Source organism: Colius striatus, chromosome Z (genome assembly GCF_028858725.1).
Source record: "Colius striatus isolate bColStr4 chromosome Z, bColStr4.1.hap1, whole genome shotgun sequence".
NCBI classification, from domain to species: Eukaryota; Metazoa; Chordata; class Aves; order Coliiformes; family Coliidae; genus Colius; species Colius striatus.
The window spans coordinates 86,634,898-86,658,666 of NC_084790.1; the positions used below are offsets into that span (position 1 = coordinate 86,634,898).

Sequence of the window (23,769 nt, forward strand, 5' to 3'; positions counted from 1 at the left end):
TCTCTAATGACAAACACTGCCTCTTGCACAGATGCATGAGAGGAAAGGTTGTAGGGTATTCGTGTATTTTGGCAGTTTTGGGGGGTTTTCTCGATGAGGTGAAGACTGGTAAGTACTTCTCCTGAGTTAACTCAGAGTATCTCCATGTTTTTATGAGGACTGAAAAGAGAAAAAAACCTGCTAAGCATGCCTTCTGAGACCTTGCAAAGTTTTTGTGGCCTTATGTTTGAGAGTTCTGTGCTCCTGTTAACTTAATACTCATTTAGACTGCCCTTAAGTACACAGGCAAAACGTTCAAAACTTAAAATAATATGGAGATAATTCATCTCTATCTGCAACTTTCTTACAGGCTAATTTCCTTTTCTGTGTTATTTACTCAAAAGATATCAGCCCTGGGAAAGCCTGTTCTGTGATGCATGTGTTCCTATTATACTGGGGTTGACAGGAATAACGTTAATGCATTGAAAGATAAAGTTTGACCCAATACTTGATTATGAAATGCTCGTTTGTTCCCAGGGCAGATGGTATGTGGTCAATAACTGTTGTCTGTGCCATAAGTCATAAAGGCAGCAATAAAATAAAATCTTTAGGTAGTTATAAATTGACAGATATTGGTGACCTTAGTTTTCTCTTCCCAGGCTGTCCATTATCAGTGCATTACATAAAAGGACCATTTATTAGCATCCTGCTTCTATGTTCTTCAGTAAGGCAAACCCACTTTGGAGCTGGACAAACATTTTTAATGCTTTATTACATCTTTATGTTGTTTTCAACTAGGTTATCATACGTGAAACCGTGTTTGAATGGGTACAAATCCTCCCTCCATGCCTAATTTCTCCCCTGGTTCTGGGCAAGTCCTTGTGTTTTACAAGTCCTCCAGAATATTGTTGTTAAAGTAAGACTTTAATATTATGGAACTGTAGAATCGTTTAGGTTGGCAAAGACCTTTAAGATCATTGAATCCAACCATTAACCAGGGATTATGATCCATTTGGAAGACTTAGGCTCTCATTGTGTTTATAAACTCAGCAAATTGCAGACATATACATGAAATATTCTACAGAATATGGCAGTCTACAAGGTAGCTGGATTTTATTCAGTACTGCTCATAGAAATTATACCAAGTGTACTCTACAGAGCCTTGTAGGTGTAGGTATATGCACATGTCTTCTACTCAGACCTTGCAACTCGCCCTCCACCGATCTGGGTTCAAGGCTTTTATATCTGTAGAGGCATTTTCTGTGAGGATGAAGACATGTAACTCTGCATCTGATCCTCAGTGCTGACGTTGCAGTTGCCCAGCAGCAGACAGATGGAGCTCCCAGTGATTTCACAGAGTCATTATCAACCTTGCTGAACTTACTAGGGCCTGGCTACCAGGAGGGCAATAAAATGGAAGTTGTTATTAGCCACCTGACCATGCAAGCTTCCATAAAAAAGCCTCAGGAGGTTTTTGAGGGTTTTTTTTATTACGAGACACAGATTATGCCCTTGGCCAGTTTTTAAAACTAATGTTTAGGGAAAAGGCAAATGGCACAAAGCAGCCACATCAATGAGGAAGTAATATTTTGTGACAGAAATTTCTTACCTGATTCCCAAGGTAGGAATGAAATCTTTGTTGATGTGAACTACTAAGAAAGTCCTTTTTTTTTTTTCTTAACAGCCTCTTTATACTCTCTTATTGCTGAGGTACAGTACTGCAGCAAACCTCTCCTTCACTACTACTCTGACCCCATCCCAAAACTTCACAAGCAACCTTATCCCTTTGGAGTTTTAATAGGATAGTAAGAATTTTAACCAAGGCAGAGACAATAACGAGTTTTCCTCACATACACGTTGACTCCTTTTCCTCTACACTGGACTGAGCTGCTGGTACCTACAAATCCATTAGAAAAAAAGTACCTTTTTGTTTAGATAAGATCAAGAGTTTCAGCTCTTTAGGTACAGCACAGGTCACCATAGTGTTTCAGAAGGATTCCTAGCTTTGGAAACAGGAGTGGGAGCAGTATTAAGCTTTGCTTTTCCCTGTGTTTTCTGGGTGTAACCGTGAAGAATCTTTGTTGTTTATAATAAATGGTGTTTCTCCTGAAGCGTGTCAGCACTGCGCTTGTTAATAGAAGTATGTTTAGTAACGTGGTCAGTGAAAGGGAGGTTTCTTAGTTTGTCTGTTTTTCCTTTATATAGTGTTAGAGTGGAAAGACTGCCAGCTTTTCACCTGGCTAAAACTCACCTTAGTAAAATGCAACGTAGGAGACAAGTGCTGACGTTTTGCATCTTCTCCCCTCGTGTGGATTTTCTGCCTTTATCCCTTTCTCCCCAACCTCTGCCCAGCTCCCAGTATTTTACTGTACAGATGCATTTGCAACTAACATTGGAAGTTTAAAGGCTGCTCTAAGTTATGCTGAGGGACAAGGATACATTTGGGGTCATCTTCAGAGCTGGAGATTCAGGCTGATTAAAATACATTTCTAATACGTGCAGTAGAAAGCTGAGTGCACGCCTCAGGTGAGAACGCCTTGGCTACAGAAGCCCTGCTGTAGCTGCAGGAGTTGTCTCCACATCTTCTCCTTTTTCATGCCTGTGGGATTGTGATGGTGTAATCACTTGAAATTTTGGTGGCTCAACTCTTTTTTCTCTTGGGAACCATGAACTTCTGCCATTCTACAGCAGTGGCAGAAGCTGAGCTTCGTGTTGAGGATTAAAGAAGCATCGCAAACTAAATCATTAAATAAGACAAGTACTACCTTTATTTAGGTGGAGAATGAAGTTTTACATAGAATAACAGCTTCATTTTTCTTTCATTTCTTCAAGGCTAGTCTGAGGGGAGATCTATTGAGATGGTAATATGCTTCTGCCTGTCAAGTGTGGAATTTAGGGTAAGACAAGGGTATGGAGCTGTGGTGAAAGGTAGTGATTTTAATCTAATGTTATTTGAAGATGCATTAGTGGAGTTTTAGATTTTTTTGTGCCTCATACTCCTTCCAGAGTCGTGCATTGTAACAACAGTTGTAGTTCTGGGTATTTTTTTCCTTCTCACTGTAATAACCCAGTTCCTGAATTACCATATGTGATAGGGAAGAGTAGTAAATTCTTCTGTGACCTTTAGGTCTGGAGGAACTCCATTGGCTTTGAGTTGGATTGTGCTGACTCCCTTTGAGTAAGGCAAAATATGGCACATTCACCGGATTTAACTTGATTTAAATTCATGGTTTGAGCCATGGGCAGTGAAAAATGTAAGGGATTATTTAAAAAGGAAGGGACTTGAATCTATGAGATGCCAAAGCCACCCTTTAAATACACACAATTGAAAGTCTTCCCATTCAGAAGGCTGACAGGGTTGAGCACTTGCTGACAGCGGTTATCTTTCTTGGGTCAGAAGAAACACGTTCCTTATTCAAACACGAGATGGGAAGACACTTTGTGTTAGGAAATGCTGACATTTCTCTGAGTTAGAATGGTTTCCTCTTGTAGCGGGATCAGCTGTCATCTTGCAAAAGGTATTTCTAGAAACAGGGAGGTCATCCCAACAAGTAGATCTCTAAACAAGCTGTTTCAGCTGGACAGTGTTCCGTTAGTCCTCAAGTCTCTGGTACAGGTTCATTATAACTTATCTTTAACATCTTTGGTTACAAATGCTGCTTGCTACAGTCCTTAAAGGGAGAAGCATCTTTCCTTAGGACCCATGACACAGACACACGTCTGCTTTTCACAGCTTCACAGAATTCCCAGGCAGCCTTTTGAGGAGCTATTTAGAAGACCATGAGGAATAATGAACTACAAACAGCACATTCTTCGTATGAGGGACCTCTGGGCATGTCAGGATCAGGGCTGTATTGTGATCTTGACAGGGATATATTCATTCAATTTAATTTGCTTGTTTTTCTTGTACTGTGGCAAACAAAGCACCTTCCTCTCCCAGACGTGTCAGGGATCTGCTGGCACACAGATAAGTGACCGTACTTTGAATTCCAGAGCTCCCGATACCACATGCTGAGGTGGTCTCTGCTAGGGGACAACCTCTGCAGCTGAGTACCCACCACCTGCACCTTCTGTAGGACTAAGAGCTTTATACTTCATTAGCCAAGGATGTTCAGTGAGGGCTTTGATGCTACTCGCTGATTTGACTTCTGTTAAACCCAAAATTTTCATGGCCATCTTCTTTTGTAGATCTTCAAGAACCTTCTAGGGTTTTTCTTGACTCTTTTTGGTAGAGTATCTAGAATAAAATATCCTCAATCTGCTACTAAGGCATTTCAGAAGGCCTGAGTTGGCATGAAACAATGGAAATTAGTGTTTGGTAAAGTGTCTTCAACCTGATATGGAACAAGTGTAACCTTCTGAGACATTGTTTTGAATTATTTTTAACTGCAGATAGAAATTTAAGACTTTTACTCAGAAACAGGGGAAGGCAAAAGATAAGCAGTGCAAGACTATTCTGGAAAAATCACAAAGTTTTATGAGTTGGAAGGGATTTTTAGGGCTCATCCAGTCCAACCCCCCTGCAGAAGCAGGTCCCACCTAGATCAAGTCACACAGGAACGTGTCCAGGTGGGTCTTGAAGCCCTCCAAGGAAGGAGCCTCGACGTGCTCCCTGGGCAGCCTGGGCCAGGGCTCCCTCACTGAAACACTGAAACAGTTTATCCTTATGTTTAAATAGAAGTATTTGTGTTCCAGTTTCATCCCATCACCCCTTGTCCTGTCACTGGATACAGCAGAAAAAAAGCACTGCCCCAACCTCCTGACACCCACCAGTGAGATATGTGTAAATGTTAATAAGATCTCCCCTCAGTCTCCTCTTCTCCAGACTAAACAGCCCCAGGTCCCGCAGCCTTTTCTCACAAGGAAGATGCTCCAGTGCCCTGAGCATCTTGCTGGTCCTGCACTGGCCTCTCTCCAGCAGTTCCCTGTCCCGCTGCAGCTGGGGAACCCAGAACTGGATACAGGACTCCAGATGAGGCCTTACCACGGTGGAGCAGAGGGGCAGCAGAACCTCCCTTGACCTGCTGCCCACACTCTTCTTGCTGCCCCCTGTCTGCCATTGGCACATTGCTGGCTCATGTTTAGTTTATTATCACCCAGAAATCCCAGGTCTGTCTCTACAGAGCTGCTCTCCAGCAGGTCAATCCCCAGACTGTCCTGGTGCAGGGGGTTGTTCCTCCCTAGGTTCACAACTCTTCATTTGTCCTTGTTGAACCTCAGGAGGTTCCTCTCTTCTCAACTCTCTGTGCAATCTGACTGAAACTGCCACTTTCCAACAAGTCATGTACCTTTTCTGAAAAGAAAAAGTAAAGGAAAAGTATTTCTATTAAATATTGTAAGTTTATTTTGAAAAAGGTCTGCAGTTTGTTGGAATGTTTTCATACAGCCACAAAATAATTAAAAGGAACATGAAAACAGCAACTACTTTTATTTCCTTTGCAACTCATCTCACCGGCTCTATTCACATATGCATGCCTTTGAAATATTCAGTACAGAGAAAAAGCAGGAGAGCAAACATGGCAGTGCTTGACATTTATTGATAAATAAAATATTTATAGAATGTACATTTATAGTGCTTGACATTTTATAAATACATATGCATACATATTTCTAGTCTAAATACGTTACCTCTGTCTGCTTTAGGATGTTACATTGTCCTCACTTGTGGTGTTTACCTGTGTTTACTACTTCATAATTTCCACCAAAGCCATTTTGCAAATATCTCACATTAATGATGTCCTTAGGAGAAATGCAAGGCACATCTACCTCTCCGTAAGAAAGGTGTTGGTAAGTGTGGTGGATTAACCCTGGCTGAGTGCCTGATGCCTACCAAGTCATTCTATCACTCCCCCCTCCTAAACTGTACAGGGGAGAAATATAATGAGAGGTTTGTGTGTCGAGATAAGGACAGAGAGATCACTCAGCAGTTAGTGCCATGGGCAGAACAGACTCAGCTTGGGGAGAAAAGTTTTGATTTATTATTGAACCATTAGATCTGAGCAGGAAAAATGAGAAATTGAACCAAATGTTAACACATCTTCACCTACCCCTCCCTCTGCCCAGGACTGTCCTTCCTTCCCCCCAGCAGCGCAGGGGATGGGGGACGGGGGTTACGGTCAGTTCATCACAGATGGGCTTTGCCGCTGCTGCTGCTCAGGGAGAGGCCTCCTCACACTTCCCACTGCTGCACTGTGGGGTCCCTCCCACGGGACACAGTCCCTCACCAACTGCTCCAGCGTGGCTCCTTCCCACGGGCTGCAGCTCCTCACACCCTGCCCCAGCACGGGGCCTGTCACGGGGCAGCTCCTCACACCCTGCCCCAGCGTGGGTCACCCACAGGAGAACAGTCCTTCAGGGACAGGCTGCTCCAGCCCGGGGCCCTCACGGCGTCACAAGCCCTGACAGCAACCCTGCTCTGGCCTGGGCTCCTCTCTCCCCACGGGCTCCCAGGCCCTGCCAGGAGCTCGCTCCAGGGTGAGCTTCCCACGCAGTCACAGCCTCCTTCAGGCACCCACCCGCTGCGGCGTGGGCTCCTCCACGGGCTGCCCGTGGGTCTCTGCTCCTCATGGCCTCCATGGGCTGCAGGGGCACAGCTGCCTCACCATGGGCTGCAGCACAGGGCACAGGGGAATCTCTCTGCCAGGGCCTGAGCACCCTCCTCCCCTCCTTCCCCTTCCCTTGGTGTGTGTGGAGATGTTCTCACAGTCTCACTCCCTGTTGCTGCTGCAGTTCAGCAACTGCCCAGCAGCTTCTTCCCCTTCTCCAGTATGTTAATCTCAGAGGGGTTACCTCAGTCACTAATTGGACAGGCCTGGGTCAGTGTGGGTCCATCTTAGACTTGCCTGGCATGAGCCCTGTCAGCTACAGGGGAAGCTTCTGACAGATCTTTGTTTAAAGAGGTCACCCCTGTAGCCCCCCACTACCAAAACCTGGCCCAGGCAAAACCACTACAGTAAGTACATTACAGTTGTTAAGTACATCATTTTGTACGAAACTCAGCACCCAGATACTCATATACTGGACATAAACTGTAAGAAAAGAGAAAGCATTGAAGTTTCTAGCAGTCTAGAAAAATGCCATCAGTTAAAAAAGGGAACAAACCAAAGGGAGAGGAGCAACAGTTCTGGTGGAGGAAATGAAGAGTTGCAGGCAGGTGGGGTCAGGGTCTGGGAGCATGCGCCTTGTAAGGAGTAACTGGTGGGAATCTGTGAATTACAACTCTATAAATTAATTGCAGGCTTCTGGTGACATTGCAATAAACCACACTAATGAAGACTGAGTAGTTGATAATGTTGTCAGAGCTCTGAAAAATTATATGGTTTAGAAACTACATGGATACTGGTGGTTTTGTGTGAGTTTGATGAATAAATTATACTAGGACTCTAGTGGGGAAAAAAAAAAGGTGTTAAAAATTAACATATGAATGTGATTCTGTCTTAATTTTTCTTTCTTCAGGTTTTTCTTAGCTGAAGAGCTTGTTTCTTTTTCCTTGAGCTGTGCTGTCAATGCTGATTCTTCCTAACTTTGCCACTAAATTTATCTCTTTTTGTGCATCTCTAGTGTGAGCAATGCTATCTTTTAAAACCTCTTGATCAGCATTCAGTTTCTGCTGTTCCCTTATGAGCACAGAAGGATTTTCAAATAAAACATCAAAATTTCCTGTGTGATAGCTGTGTGGTCTGGATATTGAATGTCTGTATGTCCACAGTGCCAAGAAGAGCCCAACATGGAGCATTTCCGATCCCAACACTTGCATCCATCTGAGCCTTTTCAATAGGAGATTAGGCAGCTAAGTTAATCAGGACACCTCATCAGTTTTAATTTGCAGGCATTGTGTTTGATCTGAACTGCATCAGGAGCTTCTAGGTATCCTAAATTATTAAATATATGGTGAACAAGAGACCAGTCTGTAAGAGGAGTATGAGAACAGTGCTGGAGGGGCCCAGGGCAGGTGCTGATTTAAGTGTAGGTAACTTAGCACAAAAGCAGAATCAGTTGCTAAAAATGAAGACGACACTGACGTAAAAACCTTTGCAGTCTCACTTTGATGTGCTTGGTTTTATGCATTGTACACAGTTTTAACTAAAGTAAACTAATTTCCTCAAAAATGTTTCTATGTCCTCGTGCACACGACTTTGGGGAGCACTTGGGACTAATTGTGAGCAGGTGATTGGAGAGGTGATGATGTTTAGGACTCTGCCTTCATTTATTACTGAAGCTGGAGAATCTATTATCAGTAAGGGGTCAGGAAGGGAAGAAAAGGGTTTTGTAGTTCAAGTGATGAAATGCAAACTCTGAATAATACAGTTTGATCTGTATAGTATTCCTATCAGTAATGGGTTTGGTGGCTTAGGCCACAGGTTTGTGTGTTGCAACTCATTTTCTGCATCCCCAATGAGACTTTGTGGCCTGATGTGTTTCAAAAAAAAACCCCTAAGAAGCCCAAACCAAAACTCTAACCCCAAACCCAAACCACATTAGTGTAATTAGAGAGACTAACTCATACCTAACTTAACAAGAAGAATGAGTGGGGCTACTTTTGCCCCTTTGATGGTAGCCTGGCTGGTAGCAGCTCTCAGTATCTAACTTCCTTGAGTTTTGTAGAAATAGTAACTAGAGGAAAATACTCCACTGGTATTTTAAGTGTTTCATTTGCAGATGAAAGTTTGAAAACTAGAAAACATGAAGCCATGTACTAAAGTGGAAGTTTGAAATGAAATCCTGAATTGCTCTGTCATCACGTGGGGTCCTCATGGAGTGCCAAGGGGGGCTGCAAATAAATAGGATGGTTATAATTTGAATGATCATAGAATCATAGAATGGTAGGGGTTTGGAAGGGACCTTTAGAGATCATCCAGTCCAACCCCCTGCAGAAGCAGCTCCCACCTAGATCAGGTCACATAGAAACGTGTCCAGGTGGGTCTTGAAGCCCTCCAAGGAAGGAGCCTCCACACCCTCCCTGGGCAGCCTGGGCCAGGGCTCCCTCACTCAAACAGTGAAATAGGTTTTTCTTGTACTTAATTGGAACTTTTTGTGTTCCAGCTTCATCCCATTACTCCTTGTCCTGTTGCTAGATACCATCAAAATAGTGCTGTCCCATCCTCCTGACACCCATCATTTAGATATGTCTAAATGTTAATAAGGTCACCCCTCAGTCTCCTGTTCTCCAGACTAAACAGCCCCAGATCCCGCAGCCTTTCCTCACAAGGAAGATGCTCCAGTGCCCTGAGCATCTTGCTGGCCCTGCACTGGCCTCTCTGCAGCAGTTCCCTGTCCCTCTGCAGCTGGGGAGCCCACAACTGGACACAGGACTCCAGATGAGGCTTCACCAGGGCAGACCAGAGGGGGAGAAGAACTCCCCTTGACCTGTTGCCTACGCTCTTCTTGATGCATCCCAGGCAGCCATTGGCTTCTTGCCCACGAGGGCACATTGCTGGCTCGTGTTTAGTTTATTATTAACCAGCACTCCCAGGTCTCTCTCTGCAGAGCTGCTCTTCAGCAGGTCACTCCCAGCATGTCCAGGTGCAGGGGGTTGTTGAGGAGTGTGCTGTTAGTCCTGGCAAAGCTAGTGCTTGGTGTAGAGATGCACAGGCAGCCTTGGTTCCAGCATTTCTTCAGGTTATGTGCAATTTATTTTATAATCTTCACTTTCTTTTAATTTACTGGGTTTTAAAAATATTATGGCTTTATAAATATTATAATGCGACACCGGGAATGACGGCTGAAGAAATACAATTGGATTTTCTGTCTGAAACGATAAGTCATGGATGGTACTTAGGAATTAATCTATTCTGGCTTCCTGGAAACTATGGAAATACAACACTGAGACCCTCATTCCCTTATGGAAGCTGATGGAATGCATGTGGGCCACTGAATTTTCATGTGTGTTTGAGGAGGGAGCTCATTAGAAATGGGATGATGTTATTAGCAGTTTTCCTCAAATTGCTAATTTCCATCATCCTGGTATTACAATAATGATGAAATTAAATTAAATTAGCATATCATATAGCAAACTGAAAAACTTTGAATACATTATAGTAATACAAGGCAACAGATAATTGGTAGCTTAATAAGAATTCGTTTGCAGCAAAGATAATTCTTCTTCTTCCAATCATTAGGGACAGATTTCCTGGTTATTGATTATCTCCTCATCTTCTATAAATCCAGCCAAATGTCCTTCTTGGTTATATGAAGATGTCTCTAAATACTTCTGGTTTTGTATCATCTGTCAGAGGACTCGTCTCCTACCTGTATGTGCCTGTCCATGTGCTGACTTTTAGGACCTTGTTACGTATGCAGTTGGCATCTGATCCTTTAAAACGAGGGAGATTTTATTAATCCAGTGCTCCATTAGTGAGAATTAGATATATGTTTCATTATACATGAATCTTACATGTCTTCCAAATCGAGGCTTCAATTGTTTTGTTTGTCAAGAACCAAAAAGTTAACGTCGACTGTTTAAGTGTATTTTCTAGGATAAATGCTTTCCCTAGTGTTGAATTTTTAATAGGCTCAGAGTTAAAGAGAATAATTTGCATTACAGATATGTTTTCTATTTATGTCTGATATTCTTCAGGCTTACTGAAATGATTTACTTGCTAAGCCTTAATTTATATCCACTCATTGTCTCTTTCATTTCCCACCCCCCCACCCCAATCTCTTTTTTCCTTGCAGTTCCACCATGGTTCTTAATTCGCCCTTCAAATCTTTATGCCTACGAGAGTATGGACATCGAGTTTGAATGTGCTGTGTCTGGTAAGCCAGTTCCTACAGTGGAGTGGATCAAGAACGGAGAAGTGGTCATTCCGAGCGACTATTTTCAGATAGTGGTAATTACCTGGCATTTATTTATAAGCATTACTCTTTCTTTTATTTTTTAATTGAAATTGTGAAGTGGATTCTGGTGTTTGATCCAGCCATTGCCTTCATAAACACATTGATCTTCTTAAAGAAGGTGAAAGAAGTTTGTTTTTCTGACACAAGTAAGGCACGCCGCACTGAGGTGTGTTAAGTGTGTCGATGTTGCCTCCCAGTTTTAGTGATGTTTATTTGAGTGAGGTTTTTTCATGGAGAAGCAACAGCGTCAAGTCATACTCTGAGTTGCTGTTAATAATGTTTACCACGTGTTAGTGACTTCCCTTACTTGCCACTGTCCTTTGGGAAGGAAAATAACAGATCTCCATGGAAATAATACTCTGACACAGGGGGTTAAAAGTGGTGAGGGTCATTTGACATAATTGCAACTTTTCAGAGAGAATTGTTGTCAATCCTATCCAAAATAACATTCCCCAGCCAAGACTCCAGTCTCTCTTAGTTTAAATGGCATTGTTTTGTAGGCTATGAATTTATCCTCTGTTTTCTGGAAGGGTGGATCTATCCAGCCTATCCTGAAAGCAGTGTCACTTGTAAGTGAGCTGAGCCATTGGGGAACAGCCCTGAAAACTTCAGCCACTGTAAAGATGGCCATAAGCCATGAGTTGTGACTTGTTCAGAGACATAGCGTGGTTCATCACTTTCTAGTTTTTCCCCATAGAACAGATAATATTAATTATCATCATGTCTTTTAACTACCTATCAAAAGAGATTTTTCCTTCTGAAGTGGTTTTCATGCAGGATAGACTTTTTCTGGCCATATAAATAGCAAACTCAATCGTTTTTGCACGTCATTGCTTACTAGAAAGCAGACAGAAGCTGTCCAAGGAAAGGACAGCTCTATTGTTGTTGTGGTTGTGAAGCCTTACAAAATCCTTTCACTTAATAAGTGAAAGTTAAGGAGGGGGTACATTTCAGCCACAGCAAATTGCACTTGAGGTTTTTTCCCCCCCCCCAATGTAATTGATTCTGCTTGTGCTAACAAAAGTTTAAATCTGTTTCAAATGAAGTAAGGGTACAGTGACCTTTTCTTGAGGATCTCTAGGCCTCAAGCCATAAGGAGGATTTGACCTTCAGAACAGTATTTGTTCAAAGATGCAGAGTTGAAAGTCCTTTTAAATCTTCCCTGCAGCAAAGGACCAAGACAAAATTCAGAGCACTACTCGAGTGATGGCTGTAATTTGGAGCTTAAGTCTTGAGAAGGGTGTTGAGTGGACTCTGTGCAGGAAAAAAAGTGAATTCACCCTTGGGCCATAGGCATCATCAAACAAAATGCAAAGACCACAAGGTGTCAAGAGATGCCTGATGAAAGAGCTTATGTTTTCAGCCCTCTAAGGACCGGGGTGATGTGAATTGGAGCTGTGATTACATACATAGCACCACATTGCACAGAATAGTCATTCTGGAAAGGTTTTATAATCCACATTCACTTTGGATGGTGTTTTTCTAATTAATTCTCTCCACTTCTTTTCTCTCTCTTTTGCTGTCTCTCTAGGGTGGCAGCAACTTACGGATTCTGGGCTTGGTAAAGTCAGATGAAGGTTTTTATCAGTGTGTAGCTGAAAATGAAGCTGGAAACGCACAGGCCAGTGCACAACTAATCATCCCAGAGCCTGGTAAGATGCAAAGGACACACAGAATTTAAATGTAATTAATGCTATTAACATAAAAATCCCAAATGAGCAGCTACTGTTCTTTACTCCCTCATACTTACCCAGCTGGCTGGCTGCAGTTAAAAGCGTGTCCAGGCTATCAGATAGTTTGAGGCATTTTGTTCGTGGGGCAATTACAAGTGATGCCCTTGTCCTAGAAATTACTCTGGAGGCCAGCTAAACCTGCATGAAAAGCCCATGGCAATGTCTTTGTATCTATTGGTGGGCTTTATCCTGCTGCAGTACGGGAAAGTGATCACAAATGGGTGAGGGGACAGAATAAAGTCATCTCCAAGCGACAGAGAGTGACATCGTACTGTGTTCAGCATTAAGCTGTTGTAGGACATTTGTCTCAGAGAAAGGGAAGTGAAGGAAGAAAAGAAGAAGAGGAACAGTTTGGCAGTGGGATAGCAAGTGCAGCCAGCTGCTGAGATCAGAATGTTTGTGTCTATGTGCTGGAAGGATGGGGTTTTTTGTTTGATTGCTCTGAAATTAATAGGTATTTGGTTTTATGGACTGTGCTGTGCAGCAGCCTAAGTGTTTACTGCTTTATGGGTTTTTAAATAACAGAAAGATGTCTTCATCTTAAGCTAGATGATATGTAAAATATGGATAAAAGCCTTTCAGAGTTTCTGGGTTGTAAATGATTAATGACCTGCACTGGGCTGCAGGTTACACTTGCTACTTCTTATGGATTGTGGCAGTAAACTGAGAGCAAGAGAACACGCTGAATCATTGTTCATCCTATGATTTGGATTGGGAAGAGCAGAATCTTGGTAGCTTATAAGTACTCAATCAAGACAGCCCTACTGAGATCAATTAACCAGCTTGCACCATAGAATTTCTTTGGGAAATCCTTTGAAAAGCTTTGAGTCAGCAACAGGGTGGAGTTTTAAGGCTTTGCCAAAAGTCTGACCTTCTGGAAATAGAGATGCAACTGTGGCCATGGTCCACATTCTTGTTAGCTGCATTAGTCTGACTCTTAAGGACTCCTGTCTAAACACTGGGGAGGAATTTTTGCTGAGATCTGTCAAAGTTCTCACTCAAATAAGCTCTGGTGTTATGAGCACTAGTATCTTGCGTGGTTCCAGGCAGTACAGAGGGAGATGACAGTACCACCTGGCCATAGCTGAGGTCGTCTGGTAGTCGCAAATGAGGAGTAAGCACCGCAGAAAGCCAAAGATCCTTAACTTGCAAAGTCCCCTCCATGCACACACTTAAGGCAAATGAAAATAGGAACAGGGACAAGAATTCTCCTTCTGTTTTCTGAAACGAATGGCTGAACATGGATTTTCATCATCTTTGAAGCTTCTCTACTTCTTATTCCTTCTCCTTTGTGATTCAGCATCTCTTTTACAAACCCATTCTCTTCCTTTTCTCTCCACTGCCTAAAAGCAACTTCAGTAGTAACTGAGGAATTGTCAGAGACCTCTCATCCCCTCTCTCCCTCTCCCCTAGATGCTTGTGCCTCAGACACCTTGTGCCACAGACACTTTGCAGCTACAGAACTCTGCAGCTCAGTGGGAGACCCAGGAGGGAGGTAAATCAAGAAGAAATAGAATCTCCATAGAGTCATTATTATTATCCTCCTCCTGCTAGTGTGACCCTCCAGCCTGGGCAACCTCCTCACTCTACTCTGGAGGGCTAATTGGCTAGCTGAGCTTGCTGGTTGGTTATTGGGATCAAGAGGCAGATATTTATTTGAGTTCCCACTTTTGAACGTGCCTCCCACCCAGTGCAGTGCAGGATCTTGCCAGATGACCATTTCCCTCTGTGCAGTGGGGCCGGAGATGATGATGAGGTTATCACCATCTTAGGGACAAAGAAGAAAACGAGAAGGCAGTTGCAAACTGGATTTCAGTGGCAGAAAAAGAAATTGTCTGTGTGATCCTGAGGAAGACTGTCTGGGTTCATCATCCTGCTCAGAAACAGCCTGCTCTGATTCAAATCTCACCATGCAGAGATGTGCCACTGCTCTGCCTTTGGGGTTTTTTTCTGTGCTTCTTTGTTTAGTTTCTTTTTGCTTTCCTTTAAGCTGAATCTCACGCTCAGTTCCTGCACTTGGATTGTATTTACACACATGAACACCTGAAGGAAACAGGCCAGCTCCTGCTGTAGTGGGGTTTAGTCTGGTGCTGGGATCTTCCTAGGGGAAAGTGGATAACTCATTGCAGCTCCCAGCCAGTCATTGCAAATGAAAAGCTGTCAGTAAATTTTACGCTCTGTGTTGCTGTTGATTATGTTTGGCACTGGATTAAAATTAAAATAGAAGAAAATGAAAAGAAAATCCTGGAGAGCTACAGGATACCATGGTAAACTGTCTCCATTTCCCATTTTAAGTGATGGATTACTTTTTTCTGGCTATTTAATCAGATTTTCAAACAATGCCACTCCAATTCCTCTGAGATGAAGAGAGGACCAGCATACACAGATGGTGGAGAAGCCAGTGATAAATACAAATGAAGTGGTGAGGAGGAATGTAGCCCCCTCTGCTTTGATTTTGTTTGGCCATGCTCAGTATGTGTTTGATCCTCGGCTCGAGCTCTGTGTGGCACCCTTGAGTAGCTGAGGCCTGGCTGGGGAGATCTTGAGCAGGGGCTCCTTAGTTCCTGGGGCAGGCAATGAGCCCACTCTTGCTGTGAGCATGTTTTTATGAGAGCCCAGTGATGTTTCAGTATATTCATGAATAGCTTTTGTCTCTTTCTGGAGCCATTAATGTCGAAGTGGCATAAACTGAGACACGCTGAAGGCTTACCTGGGCTTCCTTTTTCTGAAAATCAGGGTCAGATCAACCTTCAGTAAACCCTTTACTGAACTAATAACAATTATATCCTAATAGTGATTCCCACTGCATACCCTCATCAGGGTAAAACAGTAGCTTTTTGAGGTTTGGTGATTCATAAGGCTACAGGTGGCTTTTGCTTTAATTATTGTGAATAATTTGGAACATTCAGTGGGTTAAAATATGCTGTGCATGTTGTTTTGGGGGATTTTGAAAGTCTTATTCAGATAGAAAGGTATAATCATGCTGAATGCTCCTACTACTGCTGCTGTTACATGGATGTGTGGACTCACAGCCGCTGCTGTCCACCATTAATGTAGATCTTGGAGCAGCAGCACATAAGTTGGCATTAAAACAAGTACAAATGAGTTCAGGCCAAATACTCCCCTCGTAAAGGCTGTGATGCTAAATTGGAATTGGACAATACTGAAATGAGAAAGGAAAGCCAAACAGGCTGTGAACTCAGGCAGGTAATAGCTTCCACTTCCAGTATTGCAGACTATGGCTATGGAATGCTCAAAAGTATTTTGATGTGTGCTGCTTAGACTGTAAAAAGCCTAAGAGCTCCCTGAGAAATGCAGCATTTCTGTCCTTTTAAACTGAGATTAAGACTGTAGAGAAATGGTACTTAACAGTGCATTATGAACTGGAGTTGTGGAAGTGAGGGTAGATGGTCTGCAATTCACGCATTAGTCAATAAATCAAAGTGCATTTGTGGATTCCAGTACACTTGGAGAAAAGGCATTCAGGGGGGAAAAGGATTGTTCCTTCTCCCTTTGCCTTTTTTTCCCATAAACAACCTTTATGTTACCCTCTTGGAAAGAGCTTGCTCACTAGTTCATAACAAAAAAAAAAAGGGTGACTTGAAATGCTTTTTTGTATAAAACCAAAGTAATAAATGAGCCAAGTCTAAAGTTTTCAGTTCTCTCATGTCCAAAACACACATCCTGGCTTTCTCAGGCCACTCTGCTGCTTGATTTCCTTGATGTCTGCTCCCTAATTCTGCCAAAGGGTGATGGACTTTAAATGGTCTATGGGGATGTGTGATCATATCGGGCAGGTACCAGTAATAAAGCCTGCAATATGTACTTCTGGTTACATGGACTGGAAAACAAATTCTCAGCAGGAAAAAGCAGGTGAAAGAGATCTCAGCTGACTGTCTTATTTTTATAGCTGTATAAAACCTGTTATTTGCACACCTAGAAAATGAATAGAGAACAGCATGATGGTGAGTGATGGACATGCATAACTTCAGATGAGGAGAGTGTCCCAGAGGAAAATCTTCCTATAAAGAACTCCCAGACAGTTATTTGCTTTATGCCTGTGGCTTCTCATGTATCCATCCTTCAGGTATTCACAAGATGCTTGGAGGGATTGTTCTGTTCTAGGAGGTGAAAGATCAGATAAAGACAGCACTGAAATAATCAACTTGTGCATCTGGTAAGATAATTATCAGCTGTAATCCTGTGATAAATTCCTCACTGGAAAAATCTTCATCTTAGGAAGATGTGGTCTCCCAGACTGGTAATAGTGCTGTAAATCAGTCTTCACTCTTAGTATTATAAGCAACAGCTAATTTGGCAGAGAACAAAGAAAACCATCTCTTACACAGCATAACTAACCAGTACTTGGGCTGTTTGTGCTGCCATGCAAGGCACAGAGGGAATACAGCAGAAGGGATTGCATGTCTATCCACAGATGCCCTCTGGGTGTCTAAGGATGTCCAAAGATGGGGAGGCAGGGAAGGGTGCAGAGATAAAGTTAATGGGTGACCTGGTCCCCAGCAAGAGGTTGTTCAGTGCCAAGTCCCACTCCTCGGGCTCTGCTGCCTGTGCCATCATTCTTGTCACATACTTTTTATCCCTTTTTAATTCCTCCACTTACAAGTGTGTAGCTCCTTCTCCTGTCACATTTTCAGCTTAGCAGCTGGCAGACTTAGCATCTTTGCATGCACAAGTTCTTTGCAAAGACTTTGCATTTCTGTGTTAGAAGACTTATACTGGGAAACCTGTGAATTACTTCTCTTACTTTCTTGGGTAAAGAAACAAGTTGATTCTATTTCCCTGCATTGCTGTTACTAAAATATTTTCTGAGGCACCCCTTCTTCTCCCTTTGTTATCACAAACACTATTCATAATTACTTATTTCATTATTATTCATAAATATATTATGATTTATAATTACTTCCCCATTAAAAAACCCACAACCTCAAGATAAAATCCAGCTTATATTGTCAGTTTTTCCCAGTCTCTTAGAAAGCCGAGCCATGCATGCCAGTCTGTTCTGAGGTTAGCCCTAAAATTAATCTCAAACAAACCTCATGATTTAGAATATCTGGGAAAAAAAACCAGTGTTTTTTTTTCTCAGCAATTGTTAAAACAGTGAGAAAGCAGTGATGATGAATGCTCTTTATTGGGAATGTTACAAAGAGGCTGGGCAGATGGATCTTTGTGCTGCTAATCCTGATCCTGCCTTCGCAGAGGAAGCTGGAGTGTGCTGTCTCTTCAGTCTGCTCTCTGTGCCCTGAGTTTGAAATAGCACATTTCACAGAGCTGCTTCACGTTGTGTAGGCAGAGACAGAGCAGAAGAAGTGAGAGACTGTTTCAAGATCCCACTCATAAATTTCAGATCAGAATATATGTATAGATTGAATTTTTTTCCCCTCTAATGCAGAGAAACTGTAGTTATATTGGGATGTGGAAATACACTTATTTTCCAACAGCTTCTTTAGTGATGTGACGCGAATTATACTGGCCATGGGACATTCAGCTAAATAAAAGCCTGGTGACAAATTCCTGCGCTTGTCCAGGGACCCTTCACGTCACTGAGCTGATGCCTTGCTCACTGTATCTGCTTTTGGGTGTTGCCCAGTAACCCTCGTCTAGAAAATTTGTGCCTGACTCTGGGGTGTTGTTCCCAAGGAGAGACAGTGGTGTGCAATGTCGCTCTCCATCACACAGCATTCCCCAGCACCACTTGAGTAGATTTAGCACCCTCAAAATCTGCTCGTAACTATGGGAGAGTTTTCACTGAAGTATCCTGTTGCTTGCAACCCACCTCTGTTTTTATGCTTTAAAAGCTGCACTCTGCTGTGCTGAAACAACAGCCCTGAGTATTTAAGATGCTTTGAAATTATTATTAGATGCTTATTAACATTCATAAATATCTAAAGGGTGGGTGTCAGTAGGTTGGGACATCCCTTTTTTCTATAGTAGATAGTAACAGGACAAGGGGTGATGGGATGAAGTTCTACTTAAACGTAAGGCAAAACTATTTCACTGTGAGGGTGATGGAGCAGTGGCTGCCCAGGGAGGGTGTGGAGGCTCCTTCCTTGGAGATCTTCAAGACCCACCTGGACACGTTCCTGTGTGACCTGATCTAGGTGACCCTGCTTCTGCAGGGGGATTGGGCTGGATGAGCTCTAAAGGTCCCTTCCAACCCCACCATTCTGTGATTCTGTGATTCTATCACAAAGATGATTCCCCATCTGGATGAGTTTCTGTGTGACCTACTCTAGGTAGTCCTGCTCTGGCAGGGGGGTTGGACTAGATGATCTTTCAAGGTCCCTTCCAACCCTTAAGATTCCGTGATTCTGTGAAATTAAAGCAGTCCTGCAAAGTTGTAAATACATCTTAGGGATGTAACTCTAAGGTGCAACCTTCCATGCAATGTAACCCAGCTGTGATTATTGATTCCCAAAGGTGAGGCGACAGCCCTGGGCAGTGGGGGCCTGAGGGGGTGTGGAGCTGTGGACCCCGGGAGAGTTTAATGTGTTGTATCATCATCCTTTCTGGAACCCCACCATTGGGCCTTGGCTAAAGAGGTTCTTCAAGGAAAACTGCTGTCAGCAAATGGTGAAAAATCACTTGATGAGAAGAATAACCTCCTGATTTAGACTGTCACAGACTCACAACATCTCAGGGGCTGGAAGGGACCTTGAAAGGTCATCCAGTGCAACCCCCTTGCCAGAACAAGACCACCTAGAGTAGGTCATACAGGACTTTTTGTGTTGAAATCAGAGATTTAGCTTCCTTGGTTAGTATGCACAACTGGTAACCTTTTCACATTTATTGCATCACATAAACAGTAATAATCATGATAATAGTAAGAATAAATTTTGTTTATACATGCTTTTATGGTGGTCTTTGCCATAATATCATGACACCTTGCTGGGGATTTATAACAGATGTATGCAAAAATGCCAAATCAGAGGAATATTTTTCTAGCTAAAAAATAAGTCACAGGCCATCCTAAAAAGAGCAGAAGTGCTTAGAAGGCACCTCTAGACAAATAAACTGCAAGGGATTATCTTGGAAGATTTTTGGAGCTTCTCTCTTTGCAGGTGTTTCCCAACAAGTTAGGTAAATATCTGCTAGGAGTATTTCTTAATCTGACCATGGGGTGTAGGAAGGGATTAGCTGGGTTCATAAAATCAGGTCTAGATCTGCTCTCCATTGACCTTGTGAACACTGCTGAAAATTCATATCTGGAAATATGAGGTTAGAGACCATAGAATCATAGAATCATAGAATCATAGAATTGTGTTGGTTGGAAAAGATCTTTAAGATTATTGAGTCCCAGCCCTTCCCTCACCCTGCCAATCCCAGCAGTAACCCCTGGCCCTCAGCACCTCAGCCCCACGGCTTTGGGATCCCTCCAGGGCTGGGCACTCCCCCAGCTCCCTGGACAGCCTGGCACAGGGGCTGACACCCCTCTCAGGGACACAGTTCTGCCTCAGCTCCAGCCTCAACCTTCCCTGGGGCAACTTGAGGCTGTTTCCTCTTGTTCTGTCATTCATTACTGGGAACCAGAGACCTGGGGACCCCAGCTCCCTGCAGCCTCCTGTCAGGGAGTGTCAGAGAGTGCTGCTGTGTCCCCTCAGGCTCCTCTTCTCCAGGCTCAACACCCCCATTCCCTCAGCCCCTCCCCAGCCCCTTGTGCTCCAGCCCCTTCCCCAGCTCTGTGCCCGGCTCTGGCCACGCTGCAGCCCCTCAGTGTCCCTGTGGCAGTGAGTGAGGGGCCCAGCACTGACACAGCCCTGGAGCTGCAGCCCCTCAGTGTCCCTGTGGCAGTGAGTGAGGGGCCCAGCACTGACACAGCCCTGGAGCTGCAGCCTCCCCAGGGCCCAGCACAGGGGATAATATCTGCTCTGGGCACGCTGGTCACATTAGTGCTACCACAAGCCAGGATGCCCTTGGCCTTCTTGGCCACGTGAGCAAGTTGGTGGCTCCTGTTCAGACACTGTCAATAGAACTCCTCCAGGTCCTTTTCCACTGGACAGCTTTTTGCACCACTAATGTGCCCCTGATGAGTTGGACAAACGTGCCAGTTCCTGGGACAAGTGCTCTCATAGTTTGAGTTTAGATTTGTACAACCAGGTAGAGAAATTCAGGTGAGCCAGGAGCTCAGGGACAAACTGAGGCACTTGGGGAGCTCTCAGACCTTAAGAAGCCAAGTTAGCGGAGTGTGTGACTCGCAGATCGATATTTTAGAAACCATTCTGAAGTCATCTGAGTGATCTGAGGTGTCAGACACCCCAGAATATTTGTGCTCCCTGAATGATTTACAAACATGGTTGTGCTTTCCCTAAACACAGACACCAAGGCATACCCTTACAGAAGGATCCAAGCACAAGCATTCTGTAAAGACGTGGCAGAATTTTACAGACAGTACTGTGAAACCTCCTGCATGTCAGAGGAGGGAGAGCTGCTGCCTGTACTCTAACAGGGACACAATTATGTATTAGAATAGATTTATGATAATTTGGAAGAAAAAGACAGAGAAAGGCAGTAATTTTGTATAGTGCCATTAATCATCTAAAATCTAACCATACCATGATTTTTTTTTTCTTTCATACAGCATATATGTTGATAAATAACAATCATGGGAAACTGGAATACAATTAGGTTTAAGTGCTGTTAATTAAAATATCACTTGCTGTCTATTGACTTTATATGGTAATGTCTGAGTAATCACCAGGTAGGATGAATAGATGCACAATTAGTTCTAAGACTCTGAGATCTGTTAGAATTCAATTTGTCAGGGTAGTAGAACTGAAAGAATTATGTCATAAATATGGAAAGTGGTGTAATTTTTGGTCCTGAGTTTGATGCAGATAAATGAATATAATGCCTTCATACAGGAACTTTTACCATGAGTGTCTCTTTAGGTTTATGGGTGTGTTGGTTTGGGTTTTTTTTTTCATGTTAAACCTTGAAAAGGGTGTTTTGTTTTTCAGGAGTATTGTGTGAATGACTAGGCTTGCACACCAGAAAGCTTCATTTTTCATACAGACATTTGAGTGCAAAGAGAACAGGTTTTCATGAACGGCTCATTGCAGAGCTGCTCGTTCAGGTTTGGCACAACCTCAATATTCTATGTTTTCATGAGAGCAACACAACACATCACTGTAACGCTGCAGAAAAACCCATACAGGGTGTTCAGTGGAATTCTGAAGTAGCTGGAGTCTGAGTTGAGGTCAGTAAAGCGTTCGGGCTGTGGGTGTCTGCTGCCTCTGGGATCTGGTGTTCTGCGTCTGCTTCTCCTCAGCTCTGCCTGGAGCAGCCCCCACCTCCAGCTCTCTAAAGGCCAGTGAGCTTTTCTTTTCCCTGGTTTGTGAACATCAGACTCCTTACAGCTTGAATAAAGCTATGAGTGTCTGTATATGGACTTATATCTGTATACTTGAATTTCATACACAGAAAAGGGAAGATTCGCTGTTCATGTGGTCTACATGTGAAGGGGATTTGGTTCTATTTTCATGTACAAGTGACTTTAGCAGACTGTGAGGACATGAAAGACTTTTCATTTCCTTATTTTAAAGGTATCAGATAATTAAGAGTTTTTAAGAGACCTTAATGTACTCAATTTAAGTACTACAGGGAGCACGAGTAGCAGCTCATCTTGCAAATGTGGGGGAAAAAAAACCCCAAATTAAAACTGAGGGTGCTACAGGGGTGACTGTGTGTCCTGCTATGACTCCACCAATACCAGAGGAGGGTTTACAGTCAGGACAAGTTTCAGAGAAGATGTGGTCATTCTTGAATGTACACGAAGGGTCTGTGAGTCAGCCACATCCTGAGAGCCTTCCATCTTCCCAGGTAAATATCTGTGGCCTGAGTTTCTGTATTTTAGTAGAAAGCTGTAAGGGGACTCTACTGGACTTCAGAGCTTGTCTTCCTTTCAACCACCTCTGAAGAAGGAATTGGAGGAAAAATATGGAGAAAAGCCTTAGATATAAAAGATAGACCAGTGCCTAAGCTGCTAGTCTCACCTTGTTGTGGCAAAGGTTTTGCCACAAACCTCTCAGTAGCTCACTGGGGTGCCTAATGAGTTTAACAATATTTGCCTGTTTATCAAAGGATAGCCTTAAAATAAATTCATCAGGAAGCATGAGGAGTTCACATATTATGTTGCTGGACACTGGCTAGGAATATAGGTTGTTTAAGAGCTTTTCATCTCCATGTCCTACTGGCCTTATTTATTTATCCACATAGAGCTCAGTGTTTCATCCCTGGCTTTGGACTTCACCTGCCACTTTACAAGGCAGAGTGAGCCTAATTTTTACATTAGCTCCTCTCTGTCATCTATTTTCTCCCTTTTGCAGGTGCTCATCTTTCCCTAAACGTAAGTTTCCTTTAGAAGCGTAAATGAAGTTACACTGCAGAGTTCAGGTGTAATAAGGTCAGGAGATGCATTGTCTGCAGTCCTGAGCGTTGATGGGTTTTTATATGTAGTGCACTACCTTGTCACCTTCCCAGCAGAAACCTATTTGCTGAGCTGCCATTTGATCAACGATAAGAAAGGGTAAGAAATAGCTGAAATGTGTTTGGTTTATGGGGAAGCAGCAAATTAATCTTCGGGCATATTTGTCAGTGATATTAACTTTCCATCTTTGCTCCCTGAGGGAAAGATTTAGGGAAAGTAACCCCTAAACGTGTAGAGAGTTACACTTGGGTCCTATTTAGGAAACTGATAGATGATATGTTGGCTTTGCCTGTATCCAAACAGGGGCCCAGTGGCACAGGATGACACGCGGAGCACGAACACGACATACAAAAATGTACTGCCAAAGTCATTCTGAAGACTGGCGTTTATTGATTTCGTTAGCACCCACAGCTCAAACGATGAAAGACTGTGAGCTTCTGCAGCTCCTCTGTGCACAGGTTGAGCTGTGTCCTCCTGTGTGCAAAAATACAAATGTGGTTGTTCGGTGTCGCAAAAGAAGAGCCTGGGAGAGAATTAAAAAGGGGGAATGGCAAACTTTGGCTCTTTGCCACCTGGAGTAAAATCCATTTAATTCGCCCTGACTATCCTTGTTATAGTGTTAAATATAGACTAAATAGTTTAATATGGATTTATGTAATGAGCTCACAAATTGATTTTGCAGCGCAAGCTCGGTTTAGAGTTTAGGTGCAGGCGGTGTCTTGTTAGGATCAAAGCAGTGCTCCTGTCTTCTGACACTGCCGAGCTCGGACTCGGGGG

General features: G+C 43.2%; 1 protein-coding gene across 1 annotated transcript in view; it reads left to right on the forward strand.

Annotated features, from left to right (window-relative positions):
• Window positions 1-23,769, forward strand: part of DCC (DCC netrin 1 receptor) — a 550,939-nt gene that overhangs the window by 286,117 nt on the left and 241,053 nt on the right. The window contains exons 8-9 of the mRNA XM_062018865.1: window positions 10,654-10,808; window positions 12,347-12,467. Coding sequence (XP_061874849.1) covers window positions 10,654-10,808; window positions 12,347-12,467 — 276 coding nt within the window. The remainder of the gene's footprint in view (window positions 1-10,653; window positions 10,809-12,346; window positions 12,468-23,769) is intronic.